This window comes from Kwoniella bestiolae, chromosome 1 (assembly GCF_000512585.2).
Source record: "Kwoniella bestiolae CBS 10118 chromosome 1, complete sequence".
Lineage (NCBI taxonomy): Eukaryota > Fungi > Basidiomycota > Tremellomycetes > Tremellales > Cryptococcaceae > Kwoniella > Kwoniella bestiolae.
The window spans coordinates 368,679-387,781 of NC_089241.1; the positions used below are offsets into that span (position 1 = coordinate 368,679).

A 19,103-nucleotide genomic window follows, 5' to 3' on the forward strand; every position below is an offset into this window, starting at 1 on the left:
ACATGCTATTGCTATTGCTATGCATGCATGGGGTCGAGTAGCAATTCTCAAGGTCTGTAGGTTGGACCATTGCTATGCATGCTCGATTCTCCTCATACGGTATGCGCATCCATGATACGAGGCTTGGCGCCTAGACTGGTCCGGTCTGACATGGAATAATGCAATCAATACCTGCAATGTTTACTTTGTTGACTGATGCCGTTCACAATGCGCCGCTTCGGTCTGGTAGTTACAGGATAGTTAACAGTGGTAGTCGTCATTCGACATTATAGGGTACTTCAGTCCTTATAGCATACAGCATCATCGTACAGTAACAAAACATCGTATCCTTTACATAGGAAAGGAACAACGCACGGATCCATTCCTTTCTCCCTTGTTACCCCACTCAACAACCCTACCTACGACCTCGTTCTTTTTTCTCTCAAGCATATAGATGATCATTGACGATTAATTGACCAGCCCAGTCTTGTGTTACTTGGCAAATCATATATGCACAATAATCATTAGGATATAAACAACTATACATATCGACATCATCCATCACACTCATTTCGTATCCCTTTGTATCCCTTTCATTGCGTCGTTGCTTCCTTGCTTCTTCCCCCCTTCCTTTTCTCCGCACAGACCACCATCACCTCATTGCTGAAACGAATAAACAAATAACAAAAACGAATCCAAAAAAGAAAGAACGATCAAAGCACGGACAATAAACGATATATATCTTCATCCCGCACCATAACGACGCGCAACATAACATCATCACTCAACACACACCACCCACCCACCTCTTTAGTTCAGGTAAGTGGGCCCGCCTGCCTGCCTCCCTCTTCTCACTGCACACTCCCTGTCTCCCCCCTCCTCTCATCTCATTCGTGCTGTTTAAGATACAGCGACAACGCTCAGATCCACAGACCCACCCACCCTTGGATTGTCTGATTCTTTCACATATAAACAGTCTCAAACCTCGTATTCACAACGTTCCTTTTCACTTTGCTCATACCACCTTGTGTCTCAGCAGGTTATATCCTCCAACTAGATTCGCTCTTTAAACCTTTTACCGCAACTCCAATCACACCTGAAATACCTCCCATCACAACTCGAATAACCAGCCTACAACTGTCATTCCAACATGTTACCATCAACCATCACCCTCGTCACCGCAATCCTTCCTCTCCTCGCTTTGACCTCTGCTTCCGCTCACTCACCTCACCCTCATCACCTTCGACACAGACGGATCAGCAACGCTGTCAGAAACATCCAAGAGGGTGAAAACACCCCAAGAGCTCTCGTCTCACCTAGGGACAACGCTGGTCACGCTCAAGCCAAGAAGGTCATCAAGAAGACCGTCAAGAAGAGAGGTGGACAGCAATGCCGACCTCGTCAAGCTGCTACCACTTCATTCTCAGCTGCTGTACCCACTGCGACCTCTTCCTCGGCTGTCTCTTCAGCTGCTGCCCCCGAGAGTAGCAGCATTGACAACAACCAAGCTTGGGGTCAACCACAAGTGAGTGCCGCCTTCAAGTAGCAAACTTCCCACCTATCCTTTGGCCAAGTACAAACTGACGAAATCCATCGGCCTCACAGTCTTCCGCTGCGGACAATACTTGGACTTCATCAGCAGCCGCCGCTCCAGCCTCGACTTCGGCCGCTGCACCCACTTCTAACAACAACAATTGGAGTGGTTCTAGTGCAGGTGGCGTCTTGAGTATCAGCGACGGGTACGTGACACTCTTATGCCATATCGTAGCAGAGCTGATGTTATCAACAGCAACTGTGGTCCATCAAACGCCGATGCCAACTCTCCCAACGGAGCCGAAGGATGGCTCAACTGTGGTCTCGATGGTGCCGGTTGGACTCCTCCTATGGTCACCGCCGACCAATTGATCGCTGCTGAGCTCTCCGCAGATGGTATCTTTGCTCCTTGTGGTCCTTATATCGATAAATTCAACCAATACGCTGCTCAATACGGAGGTGAGTGGGATGAGCTCCTTGCGTGCATGACAAACGCTCATCGCTAGTAACCCTTTCAGTCAAAGGTATCATGCTTGCTTCGTTCGCCATGCAAGAATCCACCTGTAATCCTTCTGCCACCGGTGGTAACGGAGAAGCCGGTTTGATGCAATTGGCCTCTGTCAACTGTGGTGGCGCTCCAGGTGGAAAGTGAGTCTCACGTATCATATATGTTAATTTGTAGTCTTGCGCTGATGAGATCCTTTTCTTAGCTGTTATGATATCGACTTCAACATCGGACGAGCTGCCGAAGTACGTCATTTCCCTCAAATCATCATACACCCAATATGCCGGCACTAACACTAACATTTTAATCTGTAGTTATTCTCAAACCTTATCCAGGCTAACGGTGGAAACGTCCTCTTGGTGAGTGACGCGACTCATCCTTGAGCAATCCGCCAGAACTGACGATCTCCACAGGCTATCGGTTCCTACAACGGCTGGAGACACGGTCTCACCATCGGTGACGCCACCGCTGCTGCCAGTCAAGGTCAATGTCGAGCCCAGAACAACCTCGATTACATCCACCAATACTGTAACGGTTGGATGCAAGGCAAGAGCGGTTACGAGCTTGGTTCATACTGTGAGTGATGTCTTGCAAAGGCTTTCGACTACAGCTAACCGCTATTGTTCTGCCAGTCAACCTCAAACAATGCTAAAACGGATAACCTCCAGTCGGTCGATCCTCTTTTTGACTGTGTATATTCTATATATTTGACCAGGCTTGACGCTCTGGATTCTATTGATGACGGTCTATTGGAATAGACGGTCTGATCGATCCCCTTTTAACGTACTCATCGCCAACGTAAATGAACTCTGCATGCAATCTGTCTCCGTAAACGACATTTGAGCAAGACAATGAACTGATACAGATGCAATGCATAATGTTAATGTTGAGTTTACACCGTTTATGGGATGCTACACTGATAATGCTTATTCCTCTAACCTGTCTTTGACCGGATCCCAGCCTCGCTCCCACACCGCTTTCTTCGGCCATCTCAGCTCGAACCAATCCAGCATAATGTCCTTGACCTCGTCGTAATCTTCTTCTATATCATCGTTCAATCCCAATATACTGACTCGTGAATTATCCTGTATCATTTTGAAGACTCGATGGGCATGTTCGGCGGATTTTAGCATGTGGAAATGTGATTCGGATTTTGCTGAGATCATGAAAATCAGTGCGTGATGCGAGATTGACGGCAATTTTGTATAATGGAACTCACCAGATAGATACTGATAACGTGATAGTAATTTCATGGTATACTCTCGTAAATTAACGGATTCACCGGGAAGAGCCGTTGTTGACATGACGCCGTCCAAGGAAAAGTCGGCCTCATGCCACGTCGGTGTCAGCGGTAGATGTGGTGGTGGCAGATACTTTGGATAAGAATGCCCTTGAGCCAAAGGTGAGTTCTCGAATGCCGTTCCTTTGGGAGGGAAGAAAGCGGACAAGCCCAATGGACCAGAAGCAGTGACCAATGCCATGATTACTGGATACCCTTCAGCAACGTTCGTACCAATATAAGGGGCTTGAGATCACTTACAACAATCTCCACATTCCGGATACTGGAAGGTGAGTCGCTTCATCATATCGGCAGCAGGGACGTCTTCTTCTCTTGACCAGAAAGATCCGAAACATCGGTCCAAATCCAAAACGCACCTATATTCGTTAGTGCTTGCTAGACAGGTGTTTCACTCACTTGTCATTGGACGAGGGATCGGACCCAGCTTTGAGGATTGGTGGCATATGACCGTCCATAGAGGCTTATGATATCAGCTGATGGCTAAGTGATATTCACTCACAAAATAGGAAATCTGTCGCTTTAGGAGGTTCCCAACCGGCTTGTTCAAATGTCCTAGCCATTCGACCGGGTTCTAGCGTCCACCGTTCTCCTCGATGAACCTCAATTTTGATCACATCGTCATCATCATCGTTTAAACCGAACATATCCTTCAATTCGGTTCTGGCTAAATGGTTCCAAGTATCAGGGGAATCGCCAAGTGTACCGAGATTAGCCACGATATAGGTCCATAGTAGAGCTTCTCGCCATCGTTCAACCTGTAGTTGTTAGCGTAACTTTCTAATACGATCGACTCACTCTCAGAGATGTCAACAGCCACTGCATTTGAATATCTCCTTCACCGAGCGTCATTTCTCGGAAGCGCCTTTGGCTGCTTTCAGCTAGAGCTTCCTTGAAGATCAGACTGGCTTCATGGTGCAATCCTCGGGTGATCACCTTTGGGACATGAGCAAAGTAAGGTCTCAACCGTCGAGGAAATCGTTGAGAGAGTAGATAATTGGCGTGGTACAGCCCACCGACTTCGCCGGCATCATTAAAACGGTTCTTATCTAGCATTGGGCGAACCTGCTGATAATACTGCGAGGAAGAATACGATCACGTCAATGCTGGATCGATGAATCTATGATGTGGAAACTTACACCATGGTCGAAGCGGATGACCGAACCGTAAAGTGGAGAGTGAAAGTCCGATACCTGCGAAGGTTCAGTTAGTAGAGATCAGCGGGGAAAAGAAAGACGATATCACGTACTGCATGAGGTCGTAACAAGAAAAAATCATCATTGAGAGAGAGCGTGACGTCGGCCTAAAAATGTTTCAGCGTTGCTCGTCCACTGGATGACTCACCAGGCCAGGAAGCCATCCAACCCGACTTTCTATAGCCATTGAATTAAAAGACGGCAAGGCTTTCTTCCTCCATTCCTGTTCCTTCCATTCACGTTCCCCTAGCTCTTCAGTCAGACCGTCACGGTCCATGCTGGGTAAGTGAAAGATCTCCGAATGAGCCGCATATCGCAACGTAGGGTAATTTGCCTCTGCTCGTAGCAATTTACTTCGTCCTTCTCGGTACTGATTGGACGAATATGGATGGTAAGGGTGAGATGGGCTGGTTTTGTCCCGCCGAGAGAAGTCAAGCCACGTAGGTGTTTGGACTACACGCCATGTTGCGGAAAGATGAGCAGATAGCGAGGCCGGGAGCGATGTGAGCGATCTAGCGGTATCGTTACTCTCCCTTCTGTCGATAGATCTGTGGGTATGGCGTTGAGAGCCTTGCGAAGTTATCGATCTTTCGAGCTCCTCCAATATGGATCCTGGCAATAGTTCCAGGTCTTTCTCGACTTCGAACGGGTAGTCGGCGAGAATTAAATGAAACGTCTCCAAGTGTCCAGGCAAGGCGTCAAGAACGGAGCGCATAGAGTGTACCAGCTCATTTTGCTCTCTGCCAAAAGATCAGTCAGTATACTGAAATTGTAGCCTTACGGTTAAAATCCGAACAGCTCACCGAAAATGATGTTCAGGCGAGTAAACACCTTCCACTTTTCGCCAATGCACCATACTATCCTGCCAACGATGATCAGATCCGTTCACCCAGAGCCAAGTTGCGTCTAAAGTCTCTTCATCTCCCATCTCTCCCTTACCACATAGCGTTTCTCCATCCGCAAACCATTGCTCCAAGCAGCGGGATGGTAAGAATCTGGTCGGTCGGAGTCTGGGGAATGGTGGATCAGGCGGAGAGAGAGGAGCGAAAGGTCGCCAACGGGGATCCACCGAGTCCAGGAGATCATCGCCGGCCCTCAAGGGCGGCTGCGGGAAGAGTTCGGATAGATGGTGATCTGCCGAGGTTGGCTTGATCGAAGCTGGACTTGTCAGACGTGATAGAGGAAGGGGAAGAAAAAAGTTGTGAATGATCCATAGGGCGGCCATCCAAAGCGACAGTGTCCCAACAATCCTAGGGGTAAAATATGGTTTGAAATAGCGAATAATCGCTGTGCGACTCGAGGATGACCGTCTTCTGGAACTTGAATTAGGATGAGAGTATTTCGATAAATCAGGACCTCTCAGCCTGGAAGGAGAAGGGGAACGCGATCGAGGGGAATGAAAGCTGCTATAAGCAATGGGTGAAGAAGGGCTAAGGGAGGAAGCGTATGAGTCTGAGACTGATCTAGATGTCGGGAGCACCATGTTGGATTTGCCCAGAGCAGGAGAACGTCCTGAATGTTGATGGTATTCGCGAGACATTCGACGAGGTTTGAAAGTGTTTATATCCTGTGAGGGCATCACAGCGTGGTTTCTTGCGTTGTAGAGCTCATGTGAATGGAAACGTCTTGCGTGAAGAGGGTCATAAGCTGTTGTTCATGACCATCGATAGCTCGTGTGACATGGGAAAGTGAATGCACTTACATCTATCTTGCGTATGTCAGCGATTGCTACTTATTGTTGATATCCACAAGACCGGATTGTCAAGGATTCCTTGATAGTATCGTGGCCAAGACCAGAGAGTTGTATGCACAAGGATAGTCTGTGGTGCAAAAAGATTCAGATCAGAGACATTGCTTTTCATAGGTCATTCGCATTCTTATAACACATCCTTCTGCAGTCCTTGGACCGCAGCGTTCTTGTGCTTTGCAGGTAGATGAGCACATTCAAGCAGACCGCACGACGCACAGTTTGACCCGACTGTTTTTCCAGCAGCGAATCCTGTACGCAGTCGCAGCAGCCAGGGATCAGGATGACAGTCCAAGAGCAGCACTCACTAGGTCGTTTAGCAATGTGAAGATAACCTGACACTTTTAGGGTTCTATGCTTCTAAACATTTATACAGTATACAGAGAATCGTTTGCGGCCGAGAGCAGTGTTGTTGTTGTCAAATAGATTATATTTATGAAGAAGAGTATAGAGATGTGAAGATGATGGGTATGATATATACAATGAGACTGAGTGAGAGGTAAGTTTGAAAGGCTATTTATACACTACTTACTACTACTGATACTTGGACTGTATACCGTAATAATCGGATCAATCTGATATCTTTTAATCAGTTCCAGTAAACAACAAACAATACAATCCATACACTGCACAGACAAGTGCACACTACTGACACCAGAACTGTCCAAGTGTGATATCAATACGTGATATGTTACTATTTACATGGGCATATATACAAGGGTGCGGTCGTTGACCCAGACCATGAGGAAAATCATTCGATATTATATGGGGAGTAGCATTACTGGTATCTGGTCAAAGTTTCTAAAGTATCACACAACGTCCTTCTCTCCATCCACTCGCTCGTATTTTACCACCTGACCCACCGCTTCCCCCACCGCCCTTGGGACGACTGCCTATTGATACACGGGCTGCTTCGTATATCGCTTCCTGCACTCCTCGGTTGTGCTTTGCAGAGCATTCTGAAGAGCAGGTCAGCTGCAGCAACATTACTATCCGAGGTTCCAGACAAGACCTCATCCTTGCATTCTTTGACGTACCGAGATATCGACTGGCCCTTATTGCCCTCGCTACTGATAAACCCTCGTCGTATGTGACGGGATGCAAAGACCGTTTAGCCAGCTTCTCCTTGATATCTGGATCTTCTCGCAAATCACATTTCAGAGCTTTGTTGTGTGAAACATCAGCATCGTCATGACGATAACATTGTAAAATTAACTCACCAACTAGTATGATCTTGACCCCCGGACAGAATTCATTCACTTCATGTATCCACTAGACACAGAGTCAGCAAGTCGAACTGAGTGTGAGCTTGGCTAAAGTAAAGGTCTGACCTTCGATTCTGTATTCTCCAGTGATACTGGGGAGTCCACCTAGCACATTGCGTGAGCATCATATACACAGGAATAGACAAGCAAGGACCTACCGAAAAGCAAACCATGACAACATGTGTATCGGCGTAGGATAGGGATCGTAGACGATCAAAGTCTTCCTGACCTAAGGGATCATTCTGGTCAACAACAAGCCAGCCTCTATTATGCTCTCGAGGCAACCTACCTGCGGTATCCCAAAGACTCAACTCTACTGTCTGTTCGTCCACTTGCATCATCTCCACATAATTTTCAAAGACTGCATGATCGAGAGTGGTCAGCTGACATGAGCTTCGGGAGCAGGGATAATTGACAGAGGAAACTGACCTGTTGGCTCACTATGTCGAAACCCCTTGGTTAGCAGGAGCGCATAACAGAAACATCGAGTAAACTCACTATGTCGTGGGGAAGTAGCCTGATGGATGGGTTAGCTCCTATCGATTTTTGATAGCTCCTCCCACTTACCTTTGGTAAAGACGGTGAGCAGCGATGTCTGGGGAGGCGGAACATGCTCAGCGACGTTATATCTCACAATGTAGGAACAAATGACTCACCTTTCCACAAGCACCGTCCCCTAACACAACCAGCTTCCTAGAAAGCTAAGATCACGAACATCAGCTACATCAGGTTGCATCAGGACCAATTCAGATGACTCACCGGCTTCCCCACCATCACCCTGTAAGATCTATCGATGTGACGAACGAGCTACGAGTAATCAAGTATCACTGCTGAGACGGATCTTCGTTATGTCGATGCATATGCCGGAGACAAGTGGACGATATATCAGAGGCAAGGATTTTCGAGATGAAGATATGAAGATGTAATGATGAAAGATGCAACAGATGAAGAGAAGTCTGCCCGTGCGGATATGTGCCTTTTACTAGTATCGTTGAAAGATGAATGCAATCGAGGAGGGAGGACCTTGGATGTCGATGATAAAAGGTCAATATGGATGGGTGCTCGCTTGTGATGATCCTCTCTCTGATCCCGATATGATGTCTGAAGATAAGATGAGATGGATGAGATGAGATGGTAGCTGTAGGTGGTCAGATGAGAAGATGAAGGGGTTTATGTTTGTTGTTATTGATATTTCGCCTGAGTTTGCTCCGCTTACTATCACTCTAGTTATGACAGTCATTTCCCATTCCTTTCCTTTCTTTGCCACCACCTAATCATATCATTCATATCATTCATACATTTATACATCCATACATCCATACACATATACATTACAACCCAGTATCAATCAATCCATCCTCGTCTCTACAATACTATTGATTGGTATATCGCCATGTCAAGCGCAAAACCCACCTATATCTCCTCGTCCGGTACCATTGGTTCTCAACCTTTGACCAGCAGACTCACCAGTCAAGTCACCAATTTCGGAACCCTTCTCTATCTCTTCGTGGAGACTCTTATCAGTGTAAGTGGGATGGACATGAACTGTTGTCATATACACAGCAATGGATTCTGACCGCTTACTTCTATCTCAGCCCTTCGTCAACCCCGCTTCGTGGAAAGATCCGTCCGTCCGACCACCAAGCAAGTCGAATAATAGCAATTACGGTCCTGGTAAACCTGGAGGGGGTGGAGGAGGAGGAGGAGGGGGGGAGGGGGCGGAAGAGGAGGGGGAGGGGGAGGGGGAGGGGGAGGGGGAAACGGAGGAGGTAGAGGTAATGGTGGGGGAGGTGGTTTCATGTCAATGGGTGATCTCAGAGGTGGCGGCAGTGAGTCCTACCTTTTCTTGTGTGATGAGGATACCGACCACGCTGACATCTCCGTAAACCAGCTGTCGACGGCTGCCGAGCTACTTGTGGGTAGGTGTAAAGCACAACGCTTGAGAGTCTTTGTAACCAGATGATACCAATCTTGTAAATGCTTCATGCAGCCATGTACCATAATATCAATCCATTAATGCATGTGGATCACTGCAATCTATGCTCGTTAATCCAGCAACCTATCGAGAGCGACTAGCGCATCGTACCAGACTACGGTGTATATACAGCGAGGGGGAATAACAATGAAAATGGGATATTGTCCAGATGAAGGGTATCGGAATGTTAAGCGTCTTGACTTATCTTCTATGATTACCAGAATGAGATCCGTCTCTTGCCAACTGGGGTTTCGGTGCTTGTAGCGTCCTCAGCGGTGACGGTAACCCCTTCAGCAGTTGACGATGATGTAGCATCACCTTCTTCGGAAACTGTTTCACTCGCGGGTTCGGTGGCAGTCGCCGGAGCCTCCTCAGTGGAAGATGCGGTGGAAGCGGCGATGTCGGTGGACTCGGACACACTTTCGGTAGCGGTGACAGTGGCAGAGACAGAATCCGTGGAAGATGTCGCAACGTCACTTGTGGCAGTAGTAGCGTTGGCAACAATCGATTCTGTGGGAGCAGACTCGACCGAGGTCAGACTGATAGCGAGGAAAACGTCAGCCTGCAGTCGTGCCTTCAAACATAGCGTGACTCACGTTGATGAGGTGACTGCTGAGTCTTCTTCGTCCTCTTCCTCGCATTCCTCATCATCTTCGGGGGTGACGGTGCTATTACCGGCGCTAGCATTGTTGGTTGGTACACTAGTGGCAGAGACGGGGACTGAAGCAGCGGTGGAAGTGGGAGTGATTGAAACAATCGCTTCATCGCCGTCTTCCTCCTCGCAGTCCTCCTGTTTGAATTGTTCCAGCTTTAGCGTGTACCAAGCGAGTCAGTGATGTTCACTCACGTATTCTTCATCATCCTCATCGTCAAAGTCTTCCTCGTCATTATCTTCAGTCGCAGGGGCAGCGGAAACAGGAGACGATGATGAGGTTGATATAGCAGCTGGTGAGACGGCAGATGAGGTCGGGTCGGCAACAGCAGCGACATTGGTGATGGAAGCGGCACCTTGAGCGGAACCAGCATTAGATGCAGGCTGCGTAGCAGCGGCATCGCTACCGGCGGTCACAGTAACGTAGACAGTGGTAACCTAAAGCACAATAGTGTCAGCGTCAGTGGATGCTCATCGGATAATGGGATGACCAGACTCACTCCACCACATGACGCATCATCGTCGTTGGAGGCACTGGCAGACGGAGCAGCGGCAGCTTGGACAGCACCGATTTGGGAAGGCGTAATAGAAGGTGTAGCAGAAGAAGAGACAGCGGTAGAATCGGCAGAGGATCCATCGGTGTCGTCTTCCTCTTCACCTTCAAGCTCGTCACAATATGGCAAGTCTTCATCATTCTCTTCGTCCGTGATGGTAGTAGAGGTGGTGTCATCTTCATCTTCATACTCCTCCACTTCTTCATACTCATCTTCCTCGCAGTCTTCGTCCGCAGCGACAGCAGTAGTGTTTCCAGCGGATGTAGTGGAGTTTAGAGTGGCAAGGACAGAAGGATCGGAAATGACAGCACTGTCATCACCGACATCTTCCTCACAGTCCTCAATGGTAGTTGGGTCGACCGTTGTCGCATTGTTGTTGGCAAACTCCTCTGCTGATTGACGAGCTTTGAGGTAGTAAGCACGGGCCTCGAGAGAGGCAGCACCGTGGTCACCTCGAGATTGTCGAACGTCTACGTTGGCAGCGACCGAGGAGCATAGGCCAAGAAGGGTAGCGGCGGTGAAAGCGAGGACTTGAAACTTCATTTCTGATGTCTTGATATGTTCGTTATTGATGTATATACGTAAAGACAGTGAAGGGTAGGAGAAGAAGAATAGACTTGTGAAATCAATTCAAGGTATGGTGTTGGATGGTGATAGAAAGGGAGAAGCAAGACTTGTCTATATGTCCAATGATCGATGATATGATGGGAATGGTGTGTATGTTATGTTGGATATCCAAGCACTCGAGTTTATTCAGGAGTAAATGGTTATGGGTGGACCTGCCGTAGTGGGGTTTCGTTGAAAGGACGTTGGTTGATCTGATCGTTGATGATGATCGTTGTATTGGTTGAATGAGCGTTGGTAGCGAGCGAAATAAAATACTGATGCGAGTGGAATGTCGTGAGAGTAGAGAGAGAGACAGAGAGAAAGATGCAAAGAATGAGAAAATGGAATGAACGATTGTGATGATGAGAATGGAAATGAGAATGAGAATGATTGATCAACGTGTTAGTGTCAGCATGCAATGAGAGAGAAACAAGAAACAAGAGGGAGACAAGAGAACAATGAGAACAAGGAGAAATCCAACACGAGTGAGTGATCAGTGCACACATACACACACACAATCTAGAATAATAATGATAATAACAAACGATCAATGCGTCACTAACATAACACAACACAATCACCTGGATACAGCATTATACTATACTGCTGTAATCATGAAACAGGGTCAGTGCACACAATCACACGACTCATGCGGGTGAACAATGAGGGAAGAAAGGATAAGGGATTCAAAAGGGTAAGTAAGATGGTCGATGTTGTGTGACTGACTGCGAGCCAAGAGAATGTCAACATGTCGTCGTTGTAAGAGTGACAAAAGTAAAAAGACAAAGTGACATGGAACGAGGCAGCACAACTCAGCACAGCATAATAGACAGGTATATAGATAGATAGCGCAGGGAAATCACCGTGGTATGTTGTGGTATGTTATTTTAGTATGTAAAACACGCTAAAACAGTAAGCGATGAGAGTGTGTGAAGTGTGACAAACAAAAACAAATAATTACGCAGGGTGGGTGAGGTGAATGCTTTTCCATCTTTTCATTCTGGAACGGAACACAAAGGGGACAAGGGACAACAGGAACACGCGTTGTTATTCTTGTTCTTCCTGATTACATAATACAACGGTGACGACCACCACACGAATTACATAATAAATCATGGCCACGTGTTTGGTGTTTGTTCTTGTGGTTATCTCATCTCGTTCATGGCTGATCCTACTAGTATCTTTGTGCTCGTACTCACCATGACCTACCTTGTCACTGCCTGCTCTCTGCAGAGGAATCACCTACCCACGTTTCATCGAATGCCACCTCACTCAATCTGATTCAATTCGACTCGTTCACCTTCTATTCTTTGCTCTGATTAGATGGATTGAGCATGTCTATGATAGCTGACATCGCATCTATCCCTACGTGGACGAAAGGTGATTGAGATCAGCTGACACTTCGCAGACCGAGCTCGCGCAGGTCATCGATATAAATTTCAAATACGTCCTGCCAATCGTACCATCAAATGGTCGACAACCCGAATATTGGCTCCGGACCGACTATGATGGACACTGGACCGATGCCTGGTCACAGTGATTCACCTCTTCGGTTCAAACAGAGCTATGTCAAAGAGGTATGAACGAAATATACTAGACACGTTGATACTTGGTGTGAAGCCAAAGTTCAATCAATGGGGATCCTGGAACAGAGTTCTTCTCACCGCGCATCCCCGCCTAATGTCGGGAATTGTTGTCTCGTCCTCGATTTACGTCGCCCAATCATCGCCATTCTCGGAACCTCTATTCCCACTTCGCAAGATTGACGATGGGATTTCGCTCCACCAGCAACAACACGGTGAACGGCCCCTACCACCGTGTACGTTGACGACTTACGATGTGTCCCCCAACCACGCTGTACCACACACAACTATCTCATTCATATCAGTTATCCCAGCAGTTTCCTTCACAAATCTCTCGTCTCCAAGACTTTCAGCTGCCGCTTAAACTTCACATCACATTTCTTCTCAAACCTGAACCGTTGTCATTCAAATCGACGGCAACAATATTTAGCTACCCCAGACTGAAAAGGCATTAACCACGTTTGGTATTTCGTTGTGCTATACACGCCTCGACTCCACTGCTCGTCGTGACCTCATTCCGGGAGGGCTGCATGTCTCTACGACGAGTACGAGAGCTATATTCAATGCTCCTTGCTCATTTCCCCCACCGATGTCCGTCGATGACCTCCGGGTGGTTCAACCACCAGTGACAACAAATGACTGTCCCGTGTACTCTGGAAGACTCTCAAGCACGCTTGGCTTGCGAGACGCCATCTCCAGCAAGCAGCGATTTGCGCCAATCGCCCCACACTTTAAAAAGAAACTCGCTTTCTCAGCAGAACGCTGTTGCTCTGACAGATGAAATAGTACGGATTTGCGAAGCGTTCTTGAAAGGCAGTGTCTTGATTGTGAGCTGTCGGTTCTGGTCAGACAGAGGACTCGGACCCAGCCCAGCGTACAGGGGTATATGTCTCGAGCAATGGTAGGCATGCCAATGAGCAAACCAGTGTCCACGTTGGGTTCCAGCGATGTCGCTCACCACTCCGCATGGTGACCAAGAATGCTTTACACATGCCCAAAGTCGCTGAATCAGACATCGAGAACGTGGGAACCAGGAGTTCGTCGATAGATAATCGACATGTCTGTCGCGTCGATCGACAGATACAAACGATTACTGTATGGAGGCTCGGTCCGAGAACCCCCGCATATGTCGTATGCCGTGCATGCAAGTATGCACCTGCAGCGACAGATCAGAAGAGACCAATTCGACGAAAGAGATGTTAAGAAAGCAAGTATCTGGAGAAACAGGTATTACGTAATCACCGAGAACACCATAGGGTGAATTTTTCAAAATCTTTCCCTGGATGACCTGAGGTCACATCAGCACTCAAAATTGGCATTGACCTGTATTTATGGTCCAATTGCTTGAATTTGTATTTTATGGCATCCTATGGTGTTCTCTGACCTGAGTTTCAGGATGTCAGGAGGAGTGCTAAAACTTTGAGGGTCAAGGTAGGTGATGTTAGTGTTGGCATAAGCACTTTATTGTCCAATCAATCATGCTGGTGATATCTTATATATGATACCCACTTGAGGGAACCTTGTGAAGACATTATCAGTCAATTCAAATTTGCATCTATCTCTTCATTTGTTCCCTCTTCACTCTTGACATGACATGCAGTTACATGATTCACCGATTAAATATATATACTCACCTTATGACCCTGGTGTATAAGAGAGATCTCACCTTGCAGGTGCTACTTTGGTACCTCCTTGACCCCAATGCCTGCCAAAACCTGTGTTATGATCCAATCCAAATTACCTTATTGTTATTTATTTATTTGTGGCCATTAGAGTTTCTTGTCTGGCGTTGCCCCAAATGGCAAATGCTTCACGTTTTGCATCGCCATACGCACGATTCTTGTATTCTGCACAGCCCCTTGAAAGGTATATAAAGCCCCTTGTTTGTAGTGATGTTGATCCTTCCCCAAGGATCAAAAATATTGCAATTGTTACAATTAATCAAAGCCTTCAACAACTCCAAGTGTCTCACTACTAAGGATGAATTACCATAACTTGGTTTTGTCATCTCATCTGGTAAGTCCGCCTGATCCTTCCAGGCTTGTAAATCTTTGTGTTGTCAACCACTCCACCAGTAATACAAGTTAAACTTTGTCATTTGGAATTCAAGCTAGTTTAAACAATCACTCTCCATTCTGTCTCTGGTGGTTACTATTTGAAGGCTTTCCAGGGACAGGTTCATAACGACCGAACACAATGAGATGAATGATAAATAATTTTACAAGATGTCAGAGAGGCCCAAAGGGTCTTTGTTAATGGCGAATCTGGTCTTCCAAAGCCAAACTTGATTGATTAGTATCTCCAAAACTAGCTTGAGTCATAGATGAGAAGGTGTACCTTGTGATACTTGAGGACTGGTTTGACGGAATAAGTGATCTATCGCCACATTCATATTGTATGATCCTGCTTATATCTCCGGCATTTGACACGTCAAACTTTTACTCTTGTACTGATCTTATAGTCGAGTATCATCTTGATCTCTTTCTCTTCTTTTCTTCTTGTATATAGCGCTATACAACATAGATGCATCTCATATACTTTGTCATGGTTGACAACAAAAGGATATTCAAGTCTGGATGGATTGAGCAGATTTACCAGATGCAATCACAACACCAAGTTATGGTGGTTGCTAACAATAGTGCAAGACTTGGAACTGTGGAAGGCTTTGAGTGATTGTGACATTTGCTATATTGCTGATGTTAGGGAAGAAACATCTGTTACAAACCAGAGCATTTATATGATTTTCACAGGGACTGGTTGTTTTACCGAAAAAAGTGTATGATAAGGCTTAACAGCCTGGTGTTGACTGCTGCAGAACAACAAGGGGTGAAGCGAGGCCCAATGCATTGGACCTTGCCAGAGGGAAAATTATATAAGAGACAATAGATGGGATAAGCTAATTTTGATCATCAGACATTGGGCATATCAATGGAAGAATACCACAGGAAGGTATCTAAATATAACCTAGTCCCAAACAGGATCCTGAAAGCTCTATCTATAAGGCTGAAAAGTTTATAAACTCATGACCTTTTTTCCTCCCAAGGATCAAAATATCAGATTATCTTTCCATCACAATAGCTACCTTGCCACCATCAATTTACCCTGCCATCTCTGAGTGACATTTTTATCTCAACTTTTGTAGGATTTAGCTGCCCCTAGTCAATTTTTTTTGTATATAGCTTTGTATCTGATTTCCTCCTCCTCTTTTCTCTCAATCAATGCTTTGGATTGGGATTGGCTATGATTAGAACTCCTTCCCTAGTCTGCTTAAGCCTTACAGATATACCAACCTGTCATCTTTTGCACTCACCTTTGCAAGTCTGGGGGTAACACTTTGACATCTGCCGCCCAAGCTTGTAAGTGTTTGCAGTCTTGCAGTCCCAAATGGGAATCAGCGTGCCTGGTTGTGCTTTGGGACAAGGCTCTGATAGCTCTTTTGTCATCCTTGGTGACCTTGTTCATGCTGATGAAACTTAGATCAAAGCCAAGAAAACATCTCTGTGATATTTATATCTTGATGGGGTACTGGACTTCAAAACTGGCAAAACAGAGGCATACATGACGGAACAACTGATTGATTGCCATTTTCATATTGTATACTCATGCTTGTATTCAGGCATGTGCCTTGTCAGATTTTCACCCTTATAGTTGACCTTCATCTCTTTCTCTTCTTGCTTCTTTTCATAGCGCTATACATAATATAGATGCATCTCATATACTTCGTCAATACACACATTGAATCCACACACAACATGATCTATTGCCACATTCTGTCTGTACAATCCCCCTCACAATCTTGGCAGCTGACTCATCAGAGTTCAACTCTTCTACTTATCTTGAATTCAATTGTCAACAATGTTCCTTTGCAGTTCTTCCCTTTGACAAGGTAAATGAGTCACATCTCTATATGTAGAGCGCTACAAACAAGAAGAAAGAATAGCAAGAGACAAACAGAGATGATAGTCAACTGTAGAAAAAGTGCAGGAGTAAAAATTTGATGTGTCAACTGCTGTAGATATCAGTGAGATTGTACAACATGAATGTGGCAATAAATTGTTTATTCCGTCAGCAGTGCCAATTTTGACATGTTTGACAATTGGTGTAGTGATATATGATATTTTGACATTTGGAACAACCATGTCATTGGAAGCAGCAGGATAGTCGAGTCATATAATTGCATGTTGAGTATGAGAATAAAGGAGAAAAGAGATAAAGACAAAGGATAAAGAGCTTAAAATGAAATTTAGCTAGGATAACTGTATCTACAGAGTTGCCATCAACTGGGTATCATAAACAAGGGATGACCGGCTTAATTAACCGGTAAATAGAGCACATATTCCGACAATTTGAGCCAGTTGATACAATTGACACTTCATCAAGTCCAACCATGTTTGACACACGCGCTTGACCGCTACCACCATCCCTAGCTTTGTTTGCACGACTACATCAGCATCCACAGTATTGTGAGCTGACTGAAGTCTTGTGAGCATGACCAGGGGCTTTGTTGGCAGATGTAATGATACTCTTGATAGCTTTTGCAGAGACAGCAGCTTGGATATTGGCTAAAATAAGATGATTCTTTAATCAGAGGTTCTATTTGAGCAGATGGCACAAATTGGGCAAAGCAGAAGTCTTAGAATGAGCCTGCCTAGTATTTCTCTGCAATAGCCACCAGCTCTAATTCCCAAGAGTGTTCTGAGTGATGGAGTATCTAAGATGCATCCGTATCATTTATGTAAAGCCATATGGAAGTAGAGCGAGAAGAACAGAAAGAATAAAGATGATAGTTGCCCATAAGATAGTACATGGATAAAAGCTTGAGGTCTCATCAATTGGAGATACTACATAAGCGGGATTATGCAAGATGAAGAGGCAATCAATCATCTGTTCCTTCACTAGGAGTGTTCCAAGATTCTCCATGTGACGGAATAAATGAGCTATCGATTGCCACTTATACGTCCGGCTTTTGACGCGTCAAACTATTACTCTTGTACTTATCTTATAGTTGACTATCACCTTTGTGTCTCTTTTTGTTCTTTTGCTTCATAGCGCTATACGCTATACATGATATAGATGCATTGAGCGCATATCCTTAATCACTATGCATGTTTTTGTCTGACAAATGCAGTCCTGAAGATATCCGTTATGTCTATGTTTACCTCAAGCAGGATCTCCAAACCATATTATTCACTCGTTCATTAACCGAACCGTTGATAGAATTAAGAGACATGGTATGTTTGTTACTGAGTTCATGTAACTTGTTGTTGATGGATTGTCTGTTCTGGACAAAAGTAGGTCCAGCATCAGAGGTACTGTTAGTCATTTTGAGGACAACAAAAGCCTAAAAGATTCAGGAGTTATGAGCAGGTAGCCACGTTGTTAGGAAGAGGAAGATTGTCAGGAATGTTGATGTGAGCGTCAAAGGCAGTGCACGTAGTGTTAAGGATGAGAGCGGCAACTTGTCCACCCTTAGAGTTCCAGGCGTGGGCAGCTAAAGCAGAGGTTGGACAAGTAGGGTATTTAGCAATATTATTCACACAATCAACATTCATGAGTGACAACCAAAGTTGTTGATTGCAGATCACAAAGGTTCACATTCCTTACAAGAAGTAGAATCATTGAGGGTGAGGTTTGAACAGAAGTGAAAGCAAAGTTTAACAGATGACAAGAATTGTTCAGGTAGAGTAGAACATATTTTTGGATGCTAACCTGTCAAATCCCAAATTAAGACTGTTGATCCCAAGGACAGAAAATGTCAAAGTGGTTCTCAAGGAGTATGGACTGTGTTAGCAGCTAAACAGACAAGGTTGTTGGTGGTGGTGAACAAGTGACACATAGTCTTTGTCCCTGTGTGACATGAAGTGTTGTCCATCTTGTCAGACTCATCTAATGTGTCAAATCAGAACAGAGATGTCAGAATTACTGTGTTGACTTGTCAATCACAGTTGAGACTGGTTCTGATGGTGGTGGCTTCCCTTAGCATATGTAAGCTTTCAATCTTACTCCTCAGATGCCTTCACTGTCAACCTCTGGTACTTTCTATGACACGGATAATGAACGTGTCTGATTATCAGACGTCATTGATGAGATATGAGGTGCTCTTTATCATTATGTAGGTGCTATATGGAAAGAGAGTAAGAGAGGAAGAGGAAGAGAGAGCAAGGAAAATGATAATCAACCATCAGACAAGTACAAGAGCAAGAGCTTGATG

General features: G+C 45.5%; 5 protein-coding genes across 5 annotated transcripts; 2 read left to right on the top strand and 3 right to left on the bottom strand.

The window, feature by feature from the left end:
* Window positions 1-1,129: 1,129 nt before the first annotated feature.
* I302_100140 (uncharacterized protein) lies at window positions 1,130-2,601 on the top strand (the record flags this gene model as incomplete). The annotated part of the gene is made up of 7 exons (XM_019190164.1): window positions 1,130-1,504; window positions 1,585-1,718; window positions 1,769-1,971; window positions 2,031-2,160; window positions 2,223-2,262; window positions 2,332-2,376; window positions 2,431-2,601. The coding sequence occupies 7 exons, from the start codon at window positions 1,130-1,132 to the stop codon at window positions 2,599-2,601; spliced, it is 1,098 nt and encodes a 365-aa protein (XP_019046912.1).
* Window positions 2,602-2,943: 342 nt separating this feature from the next.
* I302_100141 (uncharacterized protein) lies at window positions 2,944-5,993 on the bottom strand (the record flags this gene model as incomplete). The annotated part of the gene is made up of 9 exons (XM_065869028.1): window positions 2,944-3,173; window positions 3,237-3,503; window positions 3,558-3,692; window positions 3,817-4,072; window positions 4,251-4,391; window positions 4,454-4,507; window positions 4,564-4,617; window positions 4,680-5,250; window positions 5,314-5,993. 9 exons carry the CDS (start codon window positions 5,991-5,993, stop codon window positions 2,944-2,946), a joined length of 2,388 nt encoding a protein of 795 aa, XP_065725100.1.
* Window positions 5,994-7,058: 1,065 nt separating this feature from the next.
* I302_100142 (uncharacterized protein) lies at window positions 7,059-8,296 on the bottom strand (the record flags this gene model as incomplete). Its single annotated transcript, XM_019190166.1, has 11 exons — window positions 7,059-7,216; window positions 7,295-7,420; window positions 7,478-7,529; window positions 7,589-7,627; window positions 7,681-7,751; window positions 7,812-7,883; window positions 7,952-7,962; window positions 8,021-8,039; window positions 8,090-8,117; window positions 8,179-8,223; window positions 8,282-8,296. The coding sequence occupies 11 exons, from the start codon at window positions 8,294-8,296 to the stop codon at window positions 7,059-7,061; spliced, it is 636 nt and encodes a 211-aa protein (XP_019046914.1).
* Window positions 8,297-8,915: 619 nt separating this feature from the next.
* On the top strand, window positions 8,916-9,445 carry I302_100143 (uncharacterized protein; the record flags this gene model as incomplete). Its single annotated transcript, XM_065869029.1, has 4 exons — window positions 8,916-9,047; window positions 9,118-9,149; window positions 9,209-9,351; window positions 9,414-9,445. 4 exons carry the CDS (start codon window positions 8,916-8,918, stop codon window positions 9,443-9,445), a joined length of 339 nt encoding a protein of 112 aa, XP_065725101.1.
* Window positions 9,446-9,711: 266 nt separating this feature from the next.
* On the bottom strand, window positions 9,712-11,246 carry I302_100144 (uncharacterized protein; the record flags this gene model as incomplete). Its single annotated transcript, XM_019190167.1, has 4 exons — window positions 9,712-10,036; window positions 10,094-10,287; window positions 10,345-10,587; window positions 10,650-11,246. The coding sequence occupies 4 exons, from the start codon at window positions 11,244-11,246 to the stop codon at window positions 9,712-9,714; spliced, it is 1,359 nt and encodes a 452-aa protein (XP_019046915.1).
* Between the last annotated feature and the right edge of the window lie 7,857 nt (window positions 11,247-19,103).